The following is a 27,605-nucleotide window of genomic DNA, read 5'->3' as shown; positions in this document are numbered from 1 at the left end:
TCTGTATCTCCCTCTCTCTCTGCCCCTCCCCCGTTCATGCTCTGTCTCACTCTGTCTCAAAAATAAAATAAAAAAAACATTAAAAAAAATAAATCTTTGGTACAAGTGGCTCCAATGGCAGTTGAATTTCCTGCTCATATTGGTCAAAAGCATGTAACTCAGGAACAGGGACTCCCTGCAAGGGTTGGATGTGGATTTGATTGCTGACCGTATTAATTTGCTAGGGCTGCCATAACAAAATACCATAGCCTGGGTGGCTTAAGCAATGGAAATTTATTTTCTCACAGTTCTGGAGGCAGGAAATCTGAGATCAACGTGTCAGCAGACTTGGTTTCTTGACATTTCCCTCCTCAGTTATGGACGAGCATTTTCTCGCCACGTGCTCACATGGTGGCCCCTTAATCTGTGCAGTCTGTGTTGTAATCTCCTCATTTCTTCTTATAAGGATTCTGGACGTAGTGTATTAAGACCCACTCCTATGAGCTCGTTTTGCCCTAAGTATCTATTTAGAGACGGTATCTCCAATACAGCTTTAAACTGGGTGTTTAAAGTAATCAAGTTAGGGGCACCTGTGTGGCTCAGTCAAGGTTAGGTGTCTGACTATTGATTTCCGTTCAGGTCATGATCTCGCAGTTCATGAGATCGAGCTCCCCCCCGTCAGGCTCTATGCTGACAGCACAGAACCCGAGCAGGATTTTCTCTCCCTCTCTCTGTCTCTGCCCCTCCCCCTCGCATGCTTGTGCATGTATGCACTCTCTCTCTCTCTCTCAAAATAAAAAAATAAACTTAAAAAATATAAAAGAATCAAGTTAGTAAGAAAATTTTATTAGAGATGGGTTGAGAGGACATTAAAAAATATATACAGTTGGGATATTTCAGTATTTTTTCTTCTTGTGTTTTTTCTTTTTTTCTTTAAAGTGGATTGGTCTTTACATATACGGGGAAGATATTTTTCTGATATTGAGGTTCTGTTAAAAAAAAAAAAAACTGCAAACAGAACTGTCAAATGTAAGTTTTGCTGCAGGAAGGGAAATATTTGTTGTTTGTGGTTGAGAGTTCTCTTTAGTAAGAACCATAGAGTTTTAATTCTACGTAGCGGTGATATGGATAGGAACCACATTGATATTAGCGGAGGCATGTTTTTTGGCAACACGGTGACTTCCTCCCCTGCTGTGTGCACATGCACACGCACGCTCGCATGCACACGCACGCACACACACACACACACACACACACACACACACAATTGACTTGTTGGCCTTTCCCTGGGAGCAGAGCCTACACGCAGTGTGCGGGAGGCAGGTGCAGACAGCTTTCTGTAAGTCATAGGGCATGTCAAGGCTCAGTTCCTTTGCAGAGAAGTACAAAGCGAAGCCACCCACGGTGCCCTCTGGGGCCAACCGACTCCTTCCTTAGCTGACATCCTACCTGCCATATAGCTCCGGCCCCTGCCTCCTCAGCCACCACTGGCTTGTGGTTTTGTTTTTAAATCTTTCTGGTGGTTATTGAGGATTGTGTAATTAACTTAATAAAGCAGAACAACCAGTGAGATGCAAACCTTGCAGACAAAGGACTTGCTGTAAGTGCAGAGGATGACCAAGTGGGAGGGAGAGAGTAGGCGTGCAAAGCGTTTGGGTGGAGGTGAGGTCTTAGGGAGACTCAGGCCCGGTCAGTGGTTCCCAAACTCTGGGAGCAGCGTTGCGTTCTGGGTTCTGAGCCCTGGGCGTTTTGCCTAATCAGCCTTCTTTGCAATTTCTGCTGTTTGATGTCTTAATCTGTTATTCTGAGAACTACAAAGTCATGGTGCACAGATCCAAGTTAATCCAAGTTAACCTCCGAACTTGGCCTACTTTCATTTGGAATTACAATTTATTTAAAATTGTAAACTGTCTTGACTACAGCACGTTAAATAGTGCTCTGTTTATAAAACATAGGCCTTTTTCTTTTCCTACTGTAGATCCTTTTTGGCTTGAGAAGTCTATACAAGAAAACCAGAATATATAGTTCAGTTATCCCAGACATTTAAACTTTCAGGGATTTAAAAATAATAGTTTACTTTCTTTGTTTCTTTCCCTCCTTTTCTCTCTCTCTCTCTCTCTCTCTCTCTCTCTCTGTCTCTCTTTTCAATTTTAGAGATCAAAGAGATTCTTCAGAGTCTAAAATGCTCAATTCATTTTGTTCCATTGTCTTAGAAAAATACTTTAATCTTGTTTATGTGGATAAAGTTGAGTCCACATGCAAAAGCTACACCAAAGTCATAATAGTCGGTTACGCTTATGTAAATTGTAGATGTGAATTTGGCCAAGCATTTAAAATATTTTGTCTGGGGGCGCCTGGGTGGCTCAGTCGGTTCAGCGGCCGACTTCGGCTCAGGTCACGATCTCGCGGTCCGTGAGTTCGAGGCCCGCGTCGGGCTCTGTGCTGACCGCTCAGAGCCTGGAGCCTGTTTCAGATTCTGTGTCTCCTTCTCTCTGCCCCTCCCCCGTTCATGCTCTGTCTCTCTCTGTCTCAAAAATAAATAAATGTTAAAAAAATAAAAACATAAAAAAATAAATAAATAAACGTTAAAAAATTTAAATAAAATATTTTGCCTGAAATTGCAGTAGGTGATTGTAATTTTAGATTATTGGCAAGATAATTGCTGTTTTAAGTCTCGTTAGTTCCTTAAGACGCGAAGGCGGGCCCATGTCTCACTCATCCGTTTAGCCCCAAGGCCAGAGGATACCATGCCTGGTGCCTGGCAGGCTCCCAGTGAGTGTCACGCTGAATGGAATGTGTACTAACAGGGCACTTGCCTTCATTTTCATCTTGCTCGTTAGCGTGAGCAAACATATCAACCAACGTTCACGTCACAGATATACTCATTATTATCATATATGTTGGCTCCTAATGTAAGAGTTCAGCCCAGGGGCGCCTGGGTGGCTCAGTCGGTTAAGCCTCTGACTTTGGCTTAGGTCTGATCTCATGGCTCAGCTCAAGCGTTCAAGTCCCACGTCGGGCTCTGTGTCGACAGCTCAGAGCCTGGAGCCTGCTTTGGATTCTGTGTCTCCCTCTCTCTCTCTCTGCTCCTGCCCTATTCACGCTCATACGTGTGGTCTCTCTCTCTCTCTCTCTCTCTCTCTCTCAAAAAAGAAAAAACAAAACAAAAAAAAAACATTAAGAAAAAATTATGAGTTCAGCCCAAACCATCAAAAGTATTCTGTGGGAATCAGGTGGAGATATAGAATTCACAATAAGGGGTATTATAAACTTTATTGTACAATATACATCCTTTATATCAGTAAAATAATAAATGTATGAACATGTATATGTGCATATATCCCCCCCACCCCCTGCCCTCAGTCTCCCAGAAAGCCAGTTTCCAAATATTTAGCAGTGCCCCACTGAGGAGGGCTTATTATAGTTACATCTAGGACTTGGGATAGTAAAGGTTAACTTCAGTTAATTATTAACTCCTGAACTGAGATTTGAAGGCACGGTCTTATTTTATTCTCCATGCTCAATGCACCTACAGTAAGAGTCTGCCCCCCCCATCCCCCCTGGAATGGTCAGGCCTTGGGCAGAGGAGGAGTCTAGCAGTGCTTCCAGAAGGTTGTGACATTCATAGCTCAGACTCCAATGTAGGAGCCCAGATCAGTCCACTGGAGCTGGGTTGTATGGAGGTGAAGCTTAGAAAATTGAGGGCATATGCGGCTAGGTAAAAGTCCTGGGAAAAGCCCCAGTAAGAAGCCCTGAGGCTTCCTGCCTTTGCTCAAGCAAACAAAGCATTTAAGAGATCAGGCAAGCTCTCAGATTGAGATGGGAAGATAGCAGGATTCTCAAGAACATCAGTGGTGGCAACAGCCCGTGAGGGAGTCACTGTGAATCCAGCAGAAGAAAGAAAGAAAGAAAGAAAGAGAGAGAGAGAGAGAGAGAGAGAGAGAGAGAAAGAAAGAAAGAAAGAAAGAAAGAAAGAAAGAAAGAAAGAAAGAAAGAAAGAGAGGGATTGATTGATTTTAAGAAATTGGCTCCCACAGCTGTGGGGCTGGCAAGTCTGAAATCTGCAGAGCAGGCCAGCAGGCTGGAGGCCCAGGGAGGAGGTGATATTGTCGGTTTGACTGGGACTGGTGCCCAGAGGGACAATTCCTTCCTTCTTCCTTCCTTGCTCTTTAGCTCTTCAACTGATTAGATAAGGCCCACCCATATTGTGCAGGATAATCTGCTTTATTCACAATGTACTAATTTAAATGTCTAAAAAATATCTTCACGGCATCCTCGAGATTGTGTTTTTGTGTGTTTATGTTTGAGAGAGAGAGAGAGAGAGAGAGAAAGAGTGAGTGGGGTAAGGGCAGAGAGAAAGAGGGAGACCCGGAATCCAAAACAGGCTCCAGAACCTGAGCTGTCAGCACAGAGCCTGACGTGGGGCTTGAACTCACGAACCTGAGCCGAAGTCGGATGCTTAACCGACTGAGCCACCCAGGTACACCACCTCTAGATTGTGTTTGACCAAAGACTTGGGCACCATAGTCGAGACAGGTTGACACATAGAATTACTCATCACAAGCCCCAGTGCAGCTTCTGTTGTGGCTTAGACCGCGACAGAGGGCGAGGAGGGCAGCTCGCCTCCTCCCACACTGTGGAGACAGCCTTCTGCACCCAGAATGGAGGAGCAGAACCACAGGTGGAACGTGGCAGGGAGACCCCCGCTCGGCCACTGGCTGCTTTCATTTTCGGTCCTGAGGGAGAGGAGCCCTTTTACCTTTCCAGCCTGACTTTTCTGCTCTATAAAATGGGAGTGTCTGCAGAGACGTGCATGTCAGAGGCGAAAAGACTGGAGGTTTCTGTCTTTTGTTTCCTGTAGAAACTTTTTTTGAGGCAGAATCTCTCAAGGAGTCTCAAACTTGAAAACAGAGCTAGAAGGAGTTTGAATGACGGGGCAGGACGAGGAACGGGACCCAGCCTCCCCGCCGCAGCGGGGGCCAGAATCACTAATCGCTGCCATTCTCACCGTACTCTCTAATCCCGGTTTTTTAAACCAATGAACCAGCGTCCCAAGATCACAGAAGGACAGGAGCAGATTTGAGGTTACATTCCCTCTGTCCGCAAAATCCTTTCTCTCCACCGAAAGGTGTAGCTTACTCTTGTTTGTGAGTTCAGGCCCCGGCATTGGCCTCTGTGCTGACAGCTCGGAGCCTGCAGCCTGCTTTGGATTCTGTGTCTCTCTTTCTCTCTGCTCCTTGCCTGTTCACACTCTGTCTCTCTCTCTCTCTCTCTCTCTCACTCTCTCAAAAATAAACATTAAAAAAAAAAATAGAATCATGAACAGTTTTTTTGGATGCTTCAGCACTAAGATAGGGTCTCTGTTGATGAACTTCGAGTTGATGAGAAAAACAAATTTGTGGAGTATTAAATGCGTAAGTTCAAAGAGAGCTTAAGGCAGCAAAGATAGGAAATCAGGATGGTTGTTAAACGAAGACAGAATTTAGAATAAGGAGAGTGGGGGCACCTGGCTGGCTCAGTTGGTAGAGCATGTGACTCTTGATCTCGGGGTCGTGAGTTTGAGCCCCCTTAAAAATAATCTTTAGAATGAGGAGGATGAATTCTTTCGGATGGGGTGCTCTGGGTGTTTCCAACAGAAAGGATGGGACTTGAGTCGGATGCAGATATGGGGAGGAAGGAGCAGCCAAGGCAGTCCTGGAGAGCGTAAGATAGCAGGGTGATGCAGAGTGGGATTGGAGTGTTCAAAGGAACGAAGTCCTCTCTCTTTTTTTTTTTTTTTTTAACGTTTATTTATTTTTGAGACAGAGAGAGACAGAGCATGAGCGGGGGAGGGTCAGAGAGAGGGAGACACAGAATCGGAAGCAGGCTCCAGGCTCTGAGCTGTCAGCACAGAACCCAGACGCGGGGCTTGAACGCATGGACCGTGAGATCATGACCTGAGCCAAAGTCGGACGCTCAACCGACTGAGCCACCCAGGCGCCCCGAAGTCCTCTCTTTTTAAAGGTAGAAAAGGGATGTTTAAAATACAGATCCTTCAGGGAGATTACGGCCCTTAAGATGCCAGCGTACTGTGAATAGAAAATTAGAAGACATATAATTTATGAAAAGGCTCCCTATGGTGGCACAACCTGATTATAAGAAAATTGTTGGTTTTCCAGGGCGGTACCCTCCTTTGTGGACATCAGGCAAATTAGTAAGAGTCAACGGATAGAGAATTTGATTTTAATAGGATGATCGCACTACGTGCTCAGCCACATGATGTAAAATAGTAAACATTCTGTTTACATACATACATTCATATGAAGGCCAGTATTTATGGAATACGTATGAGGCCGTTATTAAATCATTAGCCATTAAATTTACACAGGAAGTTATGTGCATAGTATTTTCACCGCTGCCCCCCCTCCCCCCAACAGCTCGTGGTCCATCCTGTGATCATTTCTTATTACGCAGACAAATAATGTTGCCATTGTTACCCTTTTATGAATTTAGTGGCATCTCTTTATCATTTTTAGTAAGGAGGTTTTGTGCTGTTTGTTTTTTTAATGTTTATTTATTTTTAAGAGAGAGAGATAGAGAGTGACCAGGGGAGGGACACAGAGAGAGGGAGACAGAGTCCCAAGCAGGCTCTGCAAGGGCAGCGTGGAGCCTGGCACGGGGCTCGAACTCACGAACTGTACGATCGTGACCTGAGCTGAAACCGAGAGTCACATGCGTAACTGACTGAGCCACCCAGGCGCCTCTCATTTTTAGTAAGGAGATTAACGCTGATGCTGTGGAGGCTCACCCCTGTTGTACAGTGGGTGAGAGCTTCCTTAGGCATGCCAGTGATTCTGGAAGGGATGCACCAATTAATATTCTTTTTGTGGATGGTATATTCTATTTTATTTTTCTGTTCTTTTTTTTTTTTTTTTTGCATATTCTGGTTTGCTGGAGAAAGGTGAAGTCCTGAATGAATAAGAAACCATCCACATAGTTTTGCTTTAGATCTGACTCTCCAAATTTGGCGGTATAAAATCTTCTTACTTATGGCTTATGGTTTGAAGCAAACGCTTTCAAAATTAATTCTGAATAGCTGAAATTCTTTGGCAACAAAATAATTCTGAATACTAGTAGGAAATTTATGGATTTCAATTAGAGTTTGTAGGGTATCATAATTCCAGTTTTATATTCCATGCAGTTCAGTGTTTTGGATTTTTAATGGGGCCAGTGCAGTAATAATAAAAGTGATTCAAAATGCACCCAGTAATTACCGAGATTTGCTGTTGCCTTTGCATTAAAAATGACGATGATTTATGCTCAGTGCAATTGCAGTCTGTGGTTCTATTTAGGGCATTCTTGCTATTAAGTTGCTTATTAGTTATGGTCAGTGATTTAAAGCTTAAGACCTATATTAGAGGGCTGTAAAATTATTTATTCTTTAATAGATAATAGTAAATTTGAAACAGACGTTAGGTTAATTATAATCCTGTACATTAAAGAATATGTATTAGCCCTTTGTCACTTCCTAGGCCCTTTGAAATTCATTTCAAGTCAGTGGGGTAATGGGTGATGGGGTTGGAAGAGATGGGTGCCTTCACTTCTGCTTCCCGGTTTATAAATGGTTAACACCTTTCTGAGTGTTTGGGAAAGTGATTTTGACTCCTCATTGCCAGTCCTTCTCCCTGTTAAACAAATGCTAGTTGTTTTGTTTTAAACTTATTCTTGTTCTAGGTTGACATTGCTGAGATTGGTCTGGAAAGGGTCAGAGAGGTAGGCCCTTCTCTTGATTTGGGGGTGGGGTTGTGGGAGACTGAGCGGTAGTTAAGGATGAGCACACTTTCTTTTTAAATTTTTTTTTTTTTTAATTTTTTTTTCAACGTTTTTTATTTATTTTTGGGACAGAGAGAGACAGAGCATGAACGGGGGAGGGGCAGAGAGAGAGGGAGACACAGAATCGGAAGCAGGCTCCAGGCTCCAAGCCCTCAGCCCAGAGCCCGACGCGGGGCTCGAACTCACCGACCGCGAGATCGTGACCTGAACCGAAGTCGGACGCCCAACCGACTGCGCCACCCAGGCGCCCCTTAAATTTTTTTTAATGTTTATTTGCTTTTGAGAGAGAGAGAGTGTGTGTGTTGGGGAGGGGCAGAGAGAGAGAGGGAGACACAGAATCGGAAGCAGGCTCCAGGCTGTGAGCTGTCAGCACAGATCCTGACGCAGGGCTCCAACTCACAAACTGTGAGATCATGACCTGAGCCAAAGTCGTCGCTTAACCGACTGAGCCACCCAGGTGCCCCTGGCTGAGCACACTTTCATTTGGCATCGCAAGGAGTTTGTCATGGTTTCTATTGTTTTTCCATCATTCCTGTTATTAATAGCTATTGTATATGTGTAAATTTACGTGTGTGTATACATATAGTATATTTACACATGGACACAAAAGATCAGGATTTATATGCTCCTCATTGTGGTTTTATGTAAGACAGAACTCACCCAGCGTAAATATCAGATGTGTCAGAATATGAATTTCTTGTTACAGTAATTAAATTTGATATTCAAATGCCTGTGCTAATGTTCTTGTGTAAATGCTTGGTTGTTGTACCAAATCAAGAAAAAGTCGAAGACGAAGAGACTCTGTCTAAACCTGTTAAATCGAATCCAATGAGAAAACGTGTGTGATTTATTCAGGGTGGGTTAAGACAGTAGTCTTCCCCTTAGCTGTGGTTTTGCCGTCTGCGGTTTGTGTCACCCACGGTTAATCAGGGTCTGGAAGCAGGCGATCCTCTTTCTGACGTAGCTTCACAAGGTCAGTAGCAACCTCGTGCTAGGTCACAGTGCCTACGTCGCTCACCTCGCTTCACCTCGTCACATAGGCAATTTATCATCTCACATCATCACAAGAAGAAGGGGGAGCTCGGTGGAATAAGGTGGTAAGAGAGAGGGAGCCCACATTCGTATCACAGATGGAGGGACTCCTGCATTTAGGAAGCTATGCTGTAATAAGAAAATACCCCTCCCCCCAACTCTCAAAACCTTAATGTAACAAATACTTGTTTCTGGCTCCTGCAAAGTCCAGTGTGTTGGTGGAGACTTTCTTCCATCTAGTGACTCAGAGACCCAGGCTCCCTCCATCCAGCGACCTATCATCTCAACACATGGCCTCTTCAGGGACAAGAGAACTGGATATTGACTCATGATATTTTTTAAAAAGTGTGGCCTGGGAATGACTTCGGTTATTTCTGCTTCCATCCCGTTGGCCAGAATGCCATCAGATGTCTCCCACCTATTTGTAGAGGAGCCTGAGAACTGTAGCCTTCCTTTGTGCCAAGGAAAAGGGGGGAACCAGGTGAATAAGCAGTGTCTCTGCTGCATTCTGTAAATGCTTTTGAACTCTTTGCATGCAAGCATGTGAATTTATAATTGGAGAAATGCCATAAAGGCATGACAAGGATAGCATGATCAACATGACACGACAACATCCTTCTCACTCCCACCCCATGTAGTAAGAATAGGAAAGAAAATCAGTTGGTTGTCTCCAAATCCCCATCACTTGTGGCTTGGAGCATTTCAGTTTATCGCAGTCCATCTATCTCTTTCCTTCCTTGAGAGTAGTTGGTGGTCCAGCCCAAGTGTAACATTGCAACTGGGCAGGTAAATGATACCGTGTTTCCCACTGGTCTGTCCCACCTTGGGTCCTGGTTTTCCATCACTGACCATCCTCCCCTTTCCCCCCAGAGAATTCCCTTCCTTTCATTAGAATTAATGGTGCACGTTTTGGAGGCGGGGAAGAGTCATTCAGCCGTTTAACAGAACACTTCCGTTGATAAATCTGGCTACATCTATTAGTTTTCTATTGCTGCATGACAAATTATCACAAGCTTAATGGCTAAAGATAACCCTCGTTTAGTATCTCAGAGTTCCGTAGGTCAACATTCTGGGCAAGCTGGACCGGGTCAGGGTCTTACAAGGCCAGTCAAGGGAGCAGCCAGCCTGAGCTCTTATCTGGAGGATTTGGGGGAGAATCTGTATCTAAGCTTAATTAAATTATTGAGAGAATCCAGTTCCTTGCAGCTGTACGTCCAGGGTCCCCAGGTTTTTGCTGTTAGACCGGGCCACTCTGCATTGAGATGCTAACTGCATTTCTTCTCAAGTATCCTCTCCATCTTCAAGCCAGTGGTGGCGGGTTGGGTCAATCTCTCTGACTTCCTGTCTTCTAGTCAGAAAAACGCCATACTTTTAAAACACAAGGGTTAGATTAGGCACTGGAAGACACTGCAAGAATCTGCCTTTTGTCTGATAATGTAGCCTAATCATAGGAACCTCTCACGCATTCACAGGTCCACCCATACTTGGAAGGGAGGGCGTTGGACAAAGGCATGGGTGTTGTCCAAGATAGTTTAGAAAGGAAGTTTTCATTTTTGCCCCAGACTACGGTTTTGAAAGGTAAGAGATCTTTCTACAACAAGAATTAGATGCCGGTAGGGTGGCTAGCGTTTGTGAGGAGAAAGGATGAATTTTCTTTCAAAGGCTTTGTGATATACAGAAAATACTTAAAAAGCAACTGAATTTAGGTAAGGGGCATATAAAAAGCTTCCTTGCTTGATTTTTAAATTAAGAACCATAATCACAAAACTGCATTTAATACATACAGCCAGAAGAACTATAGTAATGGCCAATTAAGGGAGAGATTTAGTGGGGAACGGGAGGTAGAGAGCACAGAAGGTAAAACTCATCCCAAGATCTTTAATAGAGGAACAATAGCCCTTATGGGATAATGCTGCTAACTGCTGCTGAAAACCATGTTGTGATTTTACCGAAGCGGTTTTGTAATTTTCTTACCTATTGCCTGTTCAGGGAGAACATCACGTACGGCTTGGCCCCCCACCTCTCACTTCCCTGTCACTGTTTTTGCTAGATTTACAGACAGGTTGTAATTTGAAATGATCTTGGTTATCTGCACGTCTAATTGTTTCTCTTCTTCATTCTGTACCCCTTCCCTAAAGTGTGCACCCCACGATGGCGGGGACCTCGGCTGCCTCACATTTTCACTGTAAGCCCTGTGGCTCGAACTGCCCTGTGCACGTGGTAGGGGCTCAGTGAATATTGATTGAATCAATAACCGAATGAAATGATTTGCCACCCTTTCCCCATTGGTCTGTGAAGCAGATGAAGTGAAGGAAGGGCCTGGAGGTTACTTTGCTTTCCTCTAGAGGGAGGCCCCTCTGGCCTTTTCCCTCTTGGTCCTTTCGTCCGACAGAATTCTGATGCTTTTTAACTGTTTATACAAAGCACTTGATGTCTCTGGTCACGAGGCTGGTAGATAAGTGCCTTGACCGTAAAATGCTCACTCACAGGAATACTTACTAATAAATTAGGTTGGACTTTATCTTGTCAGTGTAGGGCTAACCTAGCTATTTAAAATTGTTTTATTGTTAGGCGAGGTTGTTAAATCTGAAAAGAATATATTTTCTGGAAAATATAGATACCTTTCAGGTAACTTGAATATAAAGTTATAACCGCAATGTTTCCTTCAACTTTGCCCTGGAATGGGAATACGGAGAATTGGCTGACGCCTGGTCCCAGCTCTGTCACAAACTTGTGCACAAGTCACTTCATTTGTGATTTCTGAGAACTGACCCATCTCAACATCTATAAAATGAAGAAATTTATGGCATAAGAAGTAGATGATTTCTAATGCTTCCCCCTGAGGAATCACCCACCACCTTTTTTTTTTTTTTCCTCTCTCATTGGGAAAAGATCTGCTTTCTTTGAATGGGACTCAATACTTCTTGTTTTTTGTTTTTGTTTTTGTTTTTAAAGCTTCTATTCTTTTTTTAAATGTTCTTTCACTTATTTTTAAGAGAGAGAGAGAGAACGGGAGGGCAGGGGAAGGGGAGAGAGAGAGAGACTCCCAAGCAAGCTCCACGCTGTATCAGCACAGAGCCGGACGTGGGGCTCAATCTCGTGAACCATGAGATCGTGACCCGAGCTGAAATGAAGAGTCAGATGCTTAACCGACTGAGCCACCCAAGTGCCCTGGGACTTCACATTTCTAAATATTGGCTGGCCATGTGCCCACGGAAAAGTTGGTGCTATAAAAGAATTTCCACAGGATTCCCTGAAGTGATTTGTTCCTCCTACCCTTGGCTTTTCTTCCATGAAAGTGAAGGCATAGTGTGCTAGATTGTATTAATTACTCTACTCCACATCATCCTTCCTGCATTGCCCGCCCCCATCCCCCCCACCACCCCCATCCCCCGCCAGAGTATCATACATTCCAGCCCTGAACCGAGAATAGGTGTATGGCCTGTTTTGGTCAATGAAAGGTGAGTAGAAGGCGAATTTCTTGTAGGCAAAAGCTTGACAAAACTATGCATGGTTCATAAATTTAACCTTTTCTCTCAAGTCATATTGACTGGCAATGTTCCTGATGGAGACCATTTTGTCCCCTTTGGTCCTGGAGTGGAGAAAATGGCACAGAACCATAGCAGCCCCACAATGGACTTACAGCGTGACTGAAAAACAAACCTTTGTTGTTGTAAGCCATTGACACTGTGGGGGCATTTGTTCCTGCAGCGTAACTGGCCCATCCTGACTGCTGCACATGCCTTGATGCTTGTGTATGCCAGTTCAAATCATCTTGGCCTTGGTTCATATTCCAGGCACTGCTAAACAAGCGCTTGTACACAGGCCTTAGCTAGCAGCACATAGGTGCAGGCTGACAGCTCGTTGGCATAAGCCCGTGCTTCTTGCTTCACGTCCAGGGGCTTCTCTGGCTTTGTCACGCATTCCTGTGGGAGCTAAGAACTCACATGTATAAACAGGAAGTGCAGGGAAATGAACACCCACGAGGCAAAACCTTGACAAATGGGCAAGAAACTTGGAGGGATAAATGTTTCCCTCTTTCTTCTCTTACATGCACGGTTCTGAGATGCATTTCCCAAGGCTCCTCAGAAGGTCCTGCAGGATTGAAGGAACACATCAAGTGGCCAACTCCATCATGCATCCTCCTTTTGGCTTTCCTTCCTTTATTTCACTTTCCCTGGCCCTTACTTCTACTCTCTGGGATCGCGTTCCCAAACAAACTACACACACGCAAGCCTGTGTCTTAGGCTTTGTTTGGTGGGGGAGCAAGACTCCTCACCAGTCAGACCTTCATTTAGTGGAACCAGTCAGAACACTGGCTACCACCAGGGTGAATTATTTAAGTAATTCAGCAGTGTAAAGGATTATACTGTGCATTGATACAAACTTGCAAAGCATGAACACTCTGTTACTCAGCCTGGAAGTTATTGTTAGATTTGCTGATCCAAAAACAAGACCATCACCACCCCCCACACCCCACCCCTCACCCCCCCCCACCCCCCGCCCCGATTAGTCTCTTACTATTATTAGTTCTCCTTCCGTCCTGGTGCCTTAACACCCAGGGCCATGATTTTTGAGAGTCAGTGATTTGTTGAATAGCATATTGTGAGGCAAATGTTCAAATATTAAAGCAAAATTGAGGTTTTGGGGTCTCCGTTGTTCTATGATGCCTTGTTACCCATCAGCCCGGTTACCAGTCCCCCGACAGTGAGGTATGGGACATTTGTCTGGCATCATGGGAAACATCACCTTGTTTAGGAATTGAATTGGCCAGGTTCCCATAGCATCTTGGCTCTGTTTCCTCTTCGCCTCCTCATTAGTCTGTTCCTTAGAAATCTTAAAATCGCAGCATGATAGAACCAGAGGGTATCTTAAAATCACCTAACCAAATGCCTTATTTCATAGGTCAGAAAACAAGTCCACAGAGGTTAAAGATAATGATCCATTTGGGGGGGGGTTGGGGAGAAGTTGAGGGGGATGCAATCCTGCCTGTTAAGAAGATACCATTCTTTTTTTTTTTTTTTTTTGACATAATTAAATTCTTGATTGTGAAGCTCTTAAATGAACCATGAAAATCTAAGCACTTACAATGCAAGTGTGATTTTTAACTAAGGCTTTTCCTCCCCCCAATCTGAATGTTAAGGTGGTGGATGCATAACTAATCTTAGCTGAATCTATATTAGGAAATCAGCAAGGTGTCTGTATTTAACTTTCCTGATCTGTGAATATAATGTAGTGTTAAGTGGCATGATTTTGCACATTATATCCTAAAATAAAAACAACTCCTTTAAAGTGGTAGTAAAATACAGCAATGTGAAAGGTTATTTTACATTTGGTTTCAAAGGGAATGAGAAACAGACAAGTCATTCTTAAACATGATTTCAGCCGATGGATATATCTATTTTAAATACTATTTTACCGGGTGGACAAAAGTCAGTTCTTGGAATCGTGTTCCGGGTCACATAGGAGAGAAATTCCTATCAACGGAAGGGGTGGGGGAGTTCTAAAATCCCTTGTTATCCTGGTTTTGAAGTTTCTGGAAAATATCCAATGCATTGAGCTTCTGTGTTTTTTGCTTGGGGAGGTTTCCATGGATCTGTATTAGTTCCATGAAATTTGGATCCATTCTATTATCTCTGGAAACAGGCTTGGTTCCTGCAGAAACTACGTGGGATTATCTGTTTCTCTGTTTAACGTCTTTGCTACGGTGGTTTGGATTCCTGAAGGAGTGAACAATGAAAAATTGTAAGGCCCAACTGTGGAAGATTGTGTGAAGAGCAAAGCAGGCTATTCTGAGTTAAGACATAAAAAATGTTGGCCTTTGGCTTCTTGAAATACTGCTCTAAAAAGTCTTGCCTGGCAAATGCTAACCAATGCAAGAATGTAGGGGCCACAAGGGTGACCCTGAGGTTGGGATTCTGGGGTTTGACTTTCATTTGGTTAACCCCTCTTCATTTTAATACATTTGAATGTTCCCAAGAATGTGATTTTAGCTTCTGAGGATTCTGTCCCTCTGGCAAAGTTGCTCCTAATCCAAAGAAGACGGACCCTTGGGGAATAAGAGTCCTAGAACCTGTTTGGGTACCAAACATTCTCAGTTGGATATCCACATAAATAACCTGCTTTGCATACATTTATTCGAAGGTGTTCTTGGTCACTTTTAAAGCAGTATTTTTTTTTTTTTCCCAATCAAAGGGCAGGAGGAAAGTAAAAAAAGTATATATAACAGTAAAATTACTTTTTTATTCACATGCCCTGTGTGTGGGGGGGCCGTGGTTCTATCTTGTACTATGTTTTTAAAATAATTAAAGAGGTCTTTGTGCTTGAAGAAGCTGAGAACTATACTCCTATGGTACTTATGTTCTATAGGGCATGCTTCACAAAGCTAAATGAAATATTTAAAAGTTAATGGCTAGACAGTGCTTAAAGCATACACATTACTCATGATTTATTCTAATAACATTTGTGGATGACTAACTTAATGCTGCCGCACATCTATTATGTTTTTTTCCTGAAGATGTGCCTAAGTCTCTGTGCCTCCTAAGGCCGGGGGGGGGGGGGGGAGGGTTTATATCACTCAGTGACTGAACGAAGAAATAGAGTTCCGTGCCTTTTATGGGGTAAGTGTTAGGAAAAAAACACCCAGACACTTATATGGGCTTACATTGTGCCCGATACTGTTCTAAAGAGTCTAGAAATATTAGCCAGCTCATTTAATGCTCCTAATAACACTCTGAGATGTAGGTACTACTGTTGTTCCCATTCTATAGATGAGAAACTGAGGCACAGAATGGTTAGATTAAGTGATTGCCCATGGCCACCCATCAGGAAGCAGTAAACCTAGGGTTTCATTTCAGATTGTGAGCCTGGATCTCTGGTCCTGCACTGCTTTCTGACGCTCCCCGCCCCCCCCCCCCCCAACCCACAGAGGATTTCACTTCTTTCCTGGCAGAAAGGGATAGATGGCTCTTGAGGACTACCTGGAGGGTAGGCTGGTTTGATTTCAGGTAGTGTACCCCTGTGTGTTCTCCATTCCCTATCCCTAACCCTCAACACCACACACACACACACACACACACACACACACACACAGTCACCTGGGCTTACTCTGGACACAATGACATTAAGCTACCTTGTACTATAACTGTGGAGTCCTTTGATCTGGGCTCTGTTCCCAGACCTTCTGGAACTATCACTTCCTAGCAGCAAGTATGTGTGGCAAAGGCGTCCGGTGTGTGATGCAACTCAGTCCTAGTCACATATTTTGCGGCTTCCGGTGACCCATTCACGTGTCTTCGGAGTTCATTTGGCCAAGGCCAGAATCTTGAGGATTCTTCGGATGCCTTTATAAACACTCTTCCTTTAAGACAATGAGCCAGTGGCCTCTGAGACTCTGAGTGACGGCATCAGAGAGTGTGGCCTTTGTGAGCCACTTGAAATTGTCCCTCTTTTCCCCTGCCAACACCAGAGAAGAGGTAGAGAGATAGCAAACCGCACAGATGCCCTGGACAGTCCTTCATTCTGGCTGCCACTAAACATGCAAATATGCTTTGCAAGGAATTGCTAAAGAGGATTATGACAGTTGCCTTGCTTCCCTGCCCATTCCAATTTGGCAGGTGAGGTCAAGGCCCCGTGGAGGCCACGCTTCAGTGTTCGGGAAGCCGGGATGGGATGCCAAGAGACCACGGTTATTTTGATGCGGCAGGCTGGCTGTGTTCAGAATTGCCCAAGTGACTTCAAAAGCTCCTGTTGTGAAAGCTGGCAGGCACAGTGCCTTAGAGACGCCCCCGACCCCCTCAGACCAGCTATCGCTGCAGTCTCTCTCACCAGACAGGAGAAGAAAGTCAACTGGCTTTCATGGCAGGAAGGCTCCAGACTTTCTAGTTTCTTGGGGCTGAGGCAAATAGGGAGCCAGGAGGGTAAACGCAGAGCAATTATTAGCAAGGAGCTTCTATTTCAAAGGGCAGAATTCTATTCCAGACTGAGGAGTTGGTCAGAGATTGGTGCTGATTTTGCGATATCAACTTGACCCTTGCGTCTAGAAGTGGTATAGAGCGGTGGTTCTCAAAGTGTGAGCCACAGACCTCAGGGGGTCTCTGAGACCCTTCTAGGTTCTGCAAGGTAAGAGTTACTTTATAGCAACCCTGTGACATTGTTCACCTTTTCGCCCCGTGGACATTTGCACCAGTGGCACAAAAGCAACAGGGAGCAAAAACGCAGGCATGTTGGTGCCGATCAAGGCAGTGACACCAGCTGTATTAGGGTTTATTGTATTCCTCACCTTTACATGCCCCAGAAAGTCATCTGCCTTAAAATGTCTTTGGTGGGTAGTGGAGATACGTATGTTTATTAAATCACAATCTCTGCGTACATTTCAAAAAAAAAAAAAAACAAAACACTCTATCTGACCAAGAGAAAACTGTTTCATGGGGGTTAGGGGCCGGGTTCCCCCAAATAATACCACTTTGGCATATTGATTACTTTGAATTAAAGTTCCATGAGAAACAGCTGATGCAGGAAGGATGCTCTGACTGTCCTTTGTCTCTCTGAGAGCAGAAAATAAATCTCCATGTGAATGGTGGCCCCCGCTCCAGGGGGAAAGGAGTCATCTTTACCATCAGAGCTAGGGAGTTCAAGGCCAAGAGCCTTTGTAAACAAACCTTGATATTTCTTTACTAAGTTACTACCCTAAGCCTCAACTTCTTTGCCTTGTCAATTCTTTACACATTTATTGTTTCTTTGCCGAAAAGGTATAATAGCTGCCTGTTTTTGTCACTTCTTTGGGTCTCATATCTTTGGGGCCTTCATGCACACAATATTATTTTTATTTATTTTTTAATGTAACTTATTGTCAAATTGGCTTCTGTACGATATTAAATTTGTTTTTCTCTTTTTAGTCTCTCTTTTATTATGGGGTGGGGGGGTGAGTTCAGCCAAGAACCTAGAGGGTAGGGAGAAATTTATTTTCTTTCTCCTAGGTACCCATAAAGACTTCCTTTGCAAATGGAAGTGTGTGTGAACCTTGACTCTGCAAACCAAGTCTCTTCTTGTTTGAGTTCCCCGCTGAATTGGCTGCTTTATTCATGGAACATCACTTTCAGTTGAAAGAGTGACTGAGAAACAAACTGTGGTTATTTAGACTTGGGTGTTTAGCAGATAACTTTTTGGGTTTTTTTTGTTTTTTGTTTTTTGTTTTTTGTTTTTTTTTTAGCAGATAACTTTTTGAACGTGAGTGACGGATATTTATGGTTAATGCTAAAATCTGAATATTCAAATAAAAGTACATTTTGGAAAACTTAAATCTGTCACAGTGAGATTGACAATTTTCCCATGTCGAAGGCTTTTTTGATGAAATGGGCAGTGACGTTAACAAATACATTACTTTTTTGATATCGAATAATGATGTGTATTGTTTGGCAGAGTGCATAACCCATGAATCCACCCGTTTCCAAATGACCAATGCATGATGTTACCAAGTCATATATGGAAAGAGGTCCATTAGTAGAAAACAGACCAGGGGTGTCTGGGTGGCTCAGTCGGTTAAGCGTCCTACGTCAGCTCAGGTCATGATCTCACAGCCTGTGGGTTCGAGCCCCGCTTCAGGCTCTGTGCTGACGGCTCAGAGCCTGGAGCCTGCTTCAGATTGTGTCTTTCTCTCTCTCTGCCTCTCCCCTGCTCGCACTCTGTCTCTCTCTCTCAAAAGTAAATAAACATTAAATTTTTTGAAAATAAAAAATAAAACTATGAAAATAATTTTCCTTTTTATTTGTTTTTTTTTAGTCTTTTTCTAATGACATATCTGTGTGAGGCTAGATTTTGTTTAGATACTTCACCTAAAATAACATATTGTCACAGATCAAATGTGGATGAGGTGAGAATCCAGTAGTCTGTCGAACCAGCCATTAAATAAATATCCAAAAATGAAAATTAACGCCATGCTTCTTAATTTGGGGGGAAAATGTATTTTTTTCATAAAAATCTTACTTAGGTTAACATGTAATGCATTTACTATTTTTATTTTTAAATGAATTAAATATTTCAAACATTGCTCAGTTGTGATTTCAAATAGTGTAAATATATCAATAGTTATAACCCACATAAACAAAAGCTCTTTGGAATCCTCAATGTTTTGTTTTTTTGTTTTTTTGTTTTTTTTTTTTTTTAAATACAAATGGATCCTGGAACCAAATGTTTGGCGACTGCTAATAGAGAATTGCAGTGTTTTCCAGCTGGAGCCTTCTGAGCTGTCAGAGAAATCAAAAAAAGTTTTCCAGGTTGGGAATAGTGACTGTTTCATTATAGACCTTTAAATGTATTTTGTAATGAAAATACCGAAAATTATTTAAATATTGTCCTCTTTAAAATGAAAACCTCATAGAGCTCAAATATGCTTACCTTGCACATTAAATTCTCATTCATCAATAACTGATACTAAAACAGAAAACTATGGGCAATTATGTGCAATTTGAACTCATTGGAAATGAAAGTATCCACATACATCGTTTGTTATCTGTAGAGAAATGCTTGCAAATAGCCACTGAACCCTTCTCTTGTCCTGCAATTTAAAGCAAATCATAAATATTCAAACAAATAATAAATCAGTGGACATTAAGCAAAAGAAAAGCAGTAATTTCAAATTCTGATTATTTTCTATTTTTGATGCTGTAGCAAGTGGTTAAATCTCAGCCGGCTTTTTAATATACACGGAGTTCATGTATAAACACAGTGTATCATCTTTAATGTATTTTTCATAAGTCGTATTTTTCTTATATAATTAATTTAAATAGTTTGCATCATTTATTTAATGTGAAGAAGCAAAATTTCCCTTATATATTATGAATGACATTGCATATAATATCTAAGTAAGCATTATGCTCAGCATTTAATATTCTGAATAAAAATACCTTTTGCCTCAAATCACATTTGCATGTACTGCCTAAAACAATGAGGTGATTAAAAATATTCCTAAGAGCATTTGAGAAATTATATCTTTCTGTAAGAGGGGTCTGTATTAGTTTCCGAGGCCTTCTATGACAACGTGCCAAAAGCTGAGTGGCTTAAACCAACGGAAATTTATTCTCTCATGGTTCTGGAATCCAGAAGTCCAACATCAGGTCTTGGGGGAGAGGGCGTGCTCCCCCCAAAGCCTCCAGGAGAGAATCCTTCCGCACTCCTCCCGGCGTCAGGCGACTCCTGGCATCACTTGGCTTATGGCTGCCTCTCTCTCTGTTCTCTGCCTCTGTCTTCACATGGGCTTCTCCTCTGTGTATGTCTCTCTGTGGACTGTTCTCCTCTTACAAGCACACCAGTGACTGGATTTAGGATTAGGGTGGGCCCTAAATCCAGGATGATTTTATCTTGAGATCCTGAACCTTCTGCAAAGGCCGTATTTCTGAGTTCACATTCTAAGTGATAGGCACTTTGGGGAACACCATTTATTATACATTCCCAATCACAAACAGTGGGGTGCAGACCTACTTAGGGCACCTGGGTGGCTCAGTCAGTTGAGCATCTGACTTTGGCTCAGGTCATGATTCTATGGTTCATGGCTTCGAGCCCTCCATCGGGCTCTGTGCTGACAGCTCAGAGCCTGGAGCCTGCTTTGGATTCTATGTCACCCTCTGTCTCTGCCTCTCCCCTGCTCATACCCTGTCTCTCTCCGTCTCACAAAAAATGAATAAAAATGTTAAAAAACTCAAAAAAATGATAGGGTGCAGACGTCCTTTTATAAGAGGAGGCTCTGCTGTTGGACAGACCCCCTCTGCCACTGATTAATACTTTAACCCAGCCAGGTTACCTACACTTCAAAGCCTCAGATTCCTCATCTATAAAACCGGGTCTGTGATAGGCATCACATTGGCTTCTGGTGACAAGTGATGGAGATTTCGCGTAAATACACGATGTTCTCAGCACAGTGCCTGGCACAGAGGAAGGTCACTTAATAAAGATTAGCAGTTGTTTACTGTTGCTAGGATAGGCAGGTAATAATAATTACAGTATTCTCTGTAAACATACCGTTAAGGGCAATCATATCGATGATAATCATAGTAAGAGTTAGCAGATTACTGCTAATGGTGTCTTCAGAGACCATTAGTACATAATAATGGATGATTTTACAGCGACTAGGTAGATGAGAGAGAGAGAGAGAGAGAGAGAGAGAGAGAGAGAGAGGAGAGAACCCTTCAGTGGGCAGCCTTGAGTCTGGTTAGAGACAAACATTCCTGCAGACTGAGTCTGTGTTCTCCAAGATTTGTAGGTTGAAACCTAATGCCTAGAATGGTATTTGGAGGTGGGGCCTTTGGGAGGTGATTGGGTCGTGAGGATGAGGCACGGATGACGGGGTCAGCGCCTTTATAAAAGGTCCCCCAGAAAGCTCCCTCACTCCTTCAGCGAGAAGATGGTGTCGGTGAACCAAGAAGAGAGCCTTCACCACCGAATCTGTAGGCACCTTGAGGTTGGCCTTCCCAGCCTTTGTTGTTTATAAACCACCCAGTCTCTGGTATTCTGTTGTATCAGAATATTTGTTTTTGAGACAGAGAGAGACAGAGTCTGAGCAGGGGAGGGGCAGAGAGAGAGAGGGAGACACAGAATCCGAAGGAGGCTCCAGGCTCTGAGCTGTCAGCACAGAGCCCAATGTGGGGCTCGAACCCATGGATTGTGAGATGATGACCTGAGCCGAAGTCAGACGCCCAACTGACTGAGCCACCCAGGAGCCCCATTGGGTGTTTGTGTTTAAAGTCAAAAAAAGAAAATATACGTAGGTCACTCCGAAGTCAGTTATTTTTTTTTTAGTCTGTAGAATTCCCTGGGAAATCTAGCAGCGAAAGGACATGTATGCCAGCTAATTATGTGACCTTAAGTAGGCATCCTCCAGCTTCCTGGGGTCTGGGAGGCAGCCTTGGCCTTTCCTAGTGCAGCAGCCGAGGGGACCCAGGCCTTTTGAGGAACGGAAAGGTGACCATCACGATATATACTGGTGGAGTGGACATATACTGAAAATGTTTTCTCTGTTGGAAATAGATACTCTCAGCTGACTGCCGGACTGATATTTTCCAGTAGGAACTTAGCTTACTGAGGAATGATACGTAAACGTTATACTGTGGGGGATCCCATTGGTCAGCAATAGTCGTGTGTGTGACGTTATATGTATGTTTCCACTGGAGACATAAAGAGAATGAAATGTGGTTTCTGCCCTTGGAGAAGTTCACAGTTGAAACGAAGCTGAAGGGGCTCCTGGGTGGCTCCGTCGGTTAAGCGTCTGACTTCGGTTCAGGTCTTGATCTCATGGTTCATGAGTTCGAGCCCCACATTGGGATCTCTGCTGACAGCTCGGAGCCCGGAGTCTGCTTTGGATTCCGTGTCTCCCTCTCTCTCTGCCCCTCCCCGCTCATATTCCCGCTTTCTCTCTCTCAAAACTAAATAAACATTAAAAAAAATAATAAAAAAAGAAAAACAAGCTGTATTTAAGCCCCGTCTCTCTAAGCAAATTCCAACCATCCTTCGTTCCATAACGATAGGCATTGTGATGTGACTGAATGTTGGGAAACTTAGCTTGAGAAAGTCATGAGGTAAAAAAAGCTTTTATCTTGTCACCAGACCACCAGACCACATTCAGCTCTGTGCCCCTTGTGTCATCCAGAAGGAGAGAACGTGGCATTTGTACCATCAATCTTAACTTTTTCCTGAGAGTGTTTTCCCCACCCCCATTGTAAGGAAACTGCATGGGCTATTAATATTCACTCGCCAGTTTTATGTCTTTATCCCAGCACCCAAATGTGGATATTTTCTGCCTGTTGGCTCTATATCTGCAGTGGAGTTATAGCCTCTAGAATAATAACACAACAGAGAAATAACTTCTAAATCGGGCACCCTCCGTGTAACTCTGATTGCCTTTAATTAGGGGGGTAAATCACAAGCTAAAAAGAGTAACAGACTTGAAATCACTTAAAAATCAGAATAATCAACCGAGAAAAAATGTAGTCTCATAAATCTAATTTTTAACTACAGCACAATAGTTTCTTTATTCATTAAATAACTTTCGCCGCCCCTCCCTGTTTCTCGGATTGGAACTCTAACGTCGATTAGGAGAATTGCCAAATATCTGTGAAGTGAAAGACTTTCCCTCCGCCCCTCCCACTCCCCATAATAGCCTAGAACATATAAAACTGAAAAGTCACCGTTCAGCCCAAGAATTAGGTTTGTGTGGCCATAACTATTATTGAGAGTGGTTTCAAAGGCAGGTTAGGGGAGAATTAGGCCAGCTGGGGAAGAACCCTTTTTTCTTTTCTTTTCTTTTCTTTTCTTTTCTTTTCTTTTCTTTTCTTTTCTTTTCTCTTCTCTTCTCTTCTCTTCTCTTCTCTTCTCTTCTCTTCTCTTCTCTTCTCTTCTCTTCTAGCAGTGTTTCCCTAGAAATAGAGAGATATAATTTGGCACATTACAAACTACTGCATTCATTTTTCATAAATTCCACCTTTAAAAATAGCAACACTTCAGGAGCATTGATAGCACCAAAAATATAGCCTGCTATTTATTGTTCCAAGGCTTGGCTTTTCATGGTTTTTGAGAAAGGACCAGATTTGAAGCAATGCCATGCATGATTTTTTTTGTCAACCTAATATCCAAAGAAGCCTATAAATACATATAAACAGATTATTATTTCTCTGGAGTGAAGAAAGAGCTTCTTTCTTGGTAGGCATCTGCCAGATAATTTAGGGGGGAAAGGAAATATGAAAAAAGTGTGGCGGGGAGAACAGCCGTGCGAAATAAGGCTGGACTGGCGGTGCCCAGAAGACTCCTTTCCAGCAGGTATCCCCTGCAAGCCGGGCAGAATTTTCAAAATCTGTTCGCTCCTATTCCACACGAAGAGTGGGCTCTATCAGGAGCCGGATCAGGGACGTCACGGTGCATGTCAGCTGCCAGAGCGTGAAGCCGCGTTTGTAACAGAGAAATTAGTGACGTTTCCTTGCAATCATGAACCAACATGTGCTGGGCTCATTACAGCTCTCTGGGACTGCTCACATCTTGAAACTCTCCATTGACCCAACTGCGGAAATCCTGTTTGTCTGCCTCCTGCTTTCTCCCCCAAAGAACAATAAATAAACAAGCAAGTAAGTAAGTAAGTAAATAAAGAAATAAAACAAAGCAAAATGGAAGGCTGGGCTTGTTTAATGAATGTGATTTGTTTTTGTTGAAGCAAAGGCACACACGAGGTTTCAGAGGCTGTCAGCTCGGTGCTGGGTTTGTGAATGATTTCACGCCCCACGTCTTTAAGGGGTTTAATAATATGGAAGGTGTCTGCATTTGCTGGTGATAACCTGTCCAAAGGCATTTTCCTTACTTTCGTAGGTTCCTAGAATAAAAATGACCTTTCAAGGTAGGTGAGGCCATCTTTCTGACTTCAGACGGAACTATATCTAGCTTGGGCAGACATCAGAGACTCTTTCGTTGTAGGAAGAATGTCCTCACCATGGGTGTTGCCTTATCCCTCCCTTTGTGACTCTGCCCTGATCCTAGCTGGGGTCTTCCTGCCATCCGAGAAACGCTGACGCCTAAAGCTGTAACCTGAAGCTCTTTCTTCTGCCTTTTCTGTTTGAAATGCAGTCTCTTGCACTGTATAGGCAAGATAGTTTTTGGTGGAATGCCTTTCCATTCATTCACCTATGACAACGTTACACCAAACAGTCTTGCCGTCTTTATATTAGGGTGACTTCCCTCCTCTACGGAACTTCCCCTCGTTCCCCCCCCCCCCCCCCTGCCCACCGCCCTGCAAAAATAGTTTGTCAAGATAGATTGAACATGATTTTTCCACAGTTCATAGCAGGAAGTGATCTTGATAGAGGCGTTGGCTTAGATGTGAATTTATTGGAGTGACTATTTGAATATGTAAATTAGTAGTATGATATTATTACTTAGTAATATAGAAAAAAAAAAAAAGGGCCTGGAAAGAGCTTGATTCCCCGGAGAAAGAAACTTTCTGAGCACGGATAGTAATACTTTCTCTCCATTTAGATGCAGTTGGTGGATGATATTACCCACACTAATTAATAATGACATATTAGTTAACATATTGCCATCAGCAGGTGGCTATTTGAGCAGGGGTGAAAATGGCACATGCTAAAACAAATTGTTGTACCCTAGAGAAATGTGCAGAATTATTCTTTAAAAGAGTCTTTTAGTGATGTCTAGAATACTTTTTTTTTTTTTTGGCACTTAACACGGCTCTTTTAAGAGCTAAAACGAGGGGTGAGGCTGGAGAGGTGGAGACTAGAAAGGCAAAACAAAAGACCGCACAACTGATTCAACCTTTTTCAAAAGCTGTTCCAATTAGAAAACAAAATGAAACAAGTTAACAGTTGAATCCAAGCGGCACGGTCTGCCTGTCACATCAGACATCGCGTTGGAAGACTCACGTGTCCTCATTCTTCCCCTCTGCACTCTCTTTCTTCCTCCCCTGCCTGTATTCTAGATCCATCAGGGGATTTGGGGCATGCGGCGACATATGGGCAGGAAGCCATAATCTGTTGCTGGCTTTCGGTTTCTGAGGACTCTCTGTGACAAAGAAGGGGTTAAAACTGTCAACGCCTATCACAGCTCGGTGATAATTAGTGTAATAGCAATCCCAGAACGTCGGCACAGATGACCGCAGGACAGCAGGCAATTTCTACGAGAGGGGGCTGCTTCCTAAGAAATCCTTCTCGATCTCTTTCCAGCTCGTGTACGACTACGCTTTTGAAATGCCTACGTGAAAAAGTGACTGTGTGTGCCTACAAACGATTCTAAGGATGACTGTGAATCTTTTTTCTATTTCAGAAGGTGCATTTTGAGTTAGCAGTTGCAGGTACAAGTTGAATAGATATGTACCCTCTGAGCCCGAGATAGGTGGCCTTTAGAATGTCTCCAAGTGTGCTGTTACTTCTGCTACTGAGGACGCTCCCGCGTAGTAGGGAGCGAGGTGACGTCAGGAGACAAACTGTTGCAAGATATACTTTCATTTATTTTTTTTTTTTTTTGTTTTACTTGCCTGTTCTTACAAGAAACATAAAAGGGGGGGAAAAAAAGAACAACGTTTTTAAACAAGACAAATAAGACTTGGGCCTGAAAAAAATTACATTTTTCATTCAGTAGCTTCAAGGAGAAAATTGATAGGTTAAAAAAAAAAAAAAAAAAAACAGAGACTTAAAGCTGTTTTTTCAGGGGCACCTGGGTGGCTCAGTAAGTTAAGCGTCCGACTTCAGCTCAGGTCATGATCTCATGGTTCATGAGTTCGAGCCCTGCGTCGGGCTTTGTGCTGACAGCTCAGAGCCTGGAGTCAGCTTCAGATTCTGTGTCTCCCTCTGTCTGCCCCTCGCCCACTTACTCTCTCTCTCTCTCTCTCTAAAAAAGTAAACATTAAAAAAAAAAAAAAAACTATTGTTTTAAAAGTCCATTTGATAACCAGAAAGGACAATTGTGACTTAAACATAGGAGCAGCAGTTGGTACAGCATGTGACTCTTGAGCTCAGGGTCGTGAGTTCAAGTCCCACACTGGGTGTGGAGTTTACTTAAAAGAAAACTAGGAGCAGAAATCCATGATGGACTAGGGGAAGAATGGGTAAAGGAGAACCTAAATAACCCCGATATGTTCAAATCCACAGGTCCCCATGGCCGGCATCCTAGAGTACTTAATGAATTGGCCGAAGTCATCACAGAACCGCTAGATATCATTTTTGAGAACTCGTGGAGGACTGATGAGGTGCCTGAAGACTGGAAAAGGGCATATTTAGAACCTTCTTTCAAAAAAGGGACATGGATGATGACCCTGGAAATATTCATCAGCTTAACTTTTTGCTTGGAAAAATTCTGGAATAATCAACTTAGTATCCTGGGTAACTAACTTACAACAGCTAGAAGTGAGGCAGTGAAACATCACATAAAGAAGAACTGAGTTCAGTTTTGAGATAAGGTCTTGTGCATACTTTGGGAACTCTCCTGTCCATTCTCCGAATTCTTGGGGGGAAATAAATGAGGTTGGCTGAGGCATTTGGGTGATAACTGATTGTAAGTGTAATATAAGACACAGAGCAGGTTTCTGGCATTAGCTCGCCATTACATCGTTTCCACATTAGCCTTTAACTTGAGAGTTAGGAGCTTTCATTTTATATTTTAACATACATCTTCTTCTCGCTTCATATAGGACCATGTTTTCGTGGGTTGAGATTTTTTTTTATAGAATTCAATATAGAATAGTTTGGTGATGGAATTCTTATTTTAAGGTGCTTTTTATAGTCATTTCATATACAGGTAGAATCATAAAGCTGATGAATTAAGGAACATCACCCAGGGAAGACCAATTTTTCTAACTTCTCGTTTTAAATTTAACCTGGCTGAAGTTTAGTGTTAGGACCAGTAACAGTGTCTTGCTCTCCCAGAAGCCCGGCTAGGCTAGAGCCAGCTCTGTAACTTGATAGCTAGTTTCCCTCACTCCCTGGGGGCTGCCAAGGCCAGTGTTGTGTCCAATCCCACCTCACTCCCCAAGTTTCTGATGTCAGGCATGTGGGGGGCAGGGTGGTAGACCTAACCACTGGTCGCATAACCACAGCCAGAAAGGAGAGTAGAAGGAAGTAGGGGAAGGAAATGAAGACAAATCTGGAATATTCCTGATTCTTACTTTTCTTGCCTTTGGATGTCAGTAGTTTTATTTTCTGCTTAGAAAACACAGCCATGTTGATGGGATCAAAAATAATTGAAAGGAAGTTATCAAAGAAGACACAGATACACAGCAGGCTCCCAGGGCAGGCAGCTTC

General features: G+C 43.1%; 1 protein-coding gene across 3 annotated transcripts in view; it reads left to right on the top strand.

Moving 5' to 3' along the window:
- The window catches only part of SAMD5 (sterile alpha motif domain containing 5), a 51,901-nt gene extending 25,060 nt beyond the window's left edge, over positions 1-26,841 (top strand). Inside the window, exons 2-3 of one of the 3 annotated variants that reach the window (XM_019424988.2) lie at positions 23,824-23,934; positions 26,457-26,841. In XM_019424988.2, the coding sequence (XP_019280533.1) occupies positions 23,824-23,922 (99 nt within the window). In that variant the 3' untranslated portion in view covers positions 23,923-23,934; positions 26,457-26,841. Of the gene's footprint in view, positions 1-23,823; positions 23,939-26,456 lie in introns of all 3 variants that reach the window. The other 2 variants (XM_019424989.2, XM_019424992.2) reach the window with 2 other exon arrangements.
- Positions 26,842-27,605: the final 764 nt, after the last annotated feature.

The sequence above is a fragment of the Panthera pardus genome, unplaced genomic scaffold (assembly GCF_024362965.1).
Source record: "Panthera pardus isolate Hobbes unplaced genomic scaffold, ASM2436296v1 HiC_scaffold_17, whole genome shotgun sequence".
Taxonomy (NCBI): domain Eukaryota; kingdom Metazoa; phylum Chordata; class Mammalia; order Carnivora; family Felidae; genus Panthera; species Panthera pardus.
Note: the sequence above shows the minus strand (reverse complement) of the source record. Positions and strands in the feature narration are given on the sequence as shown.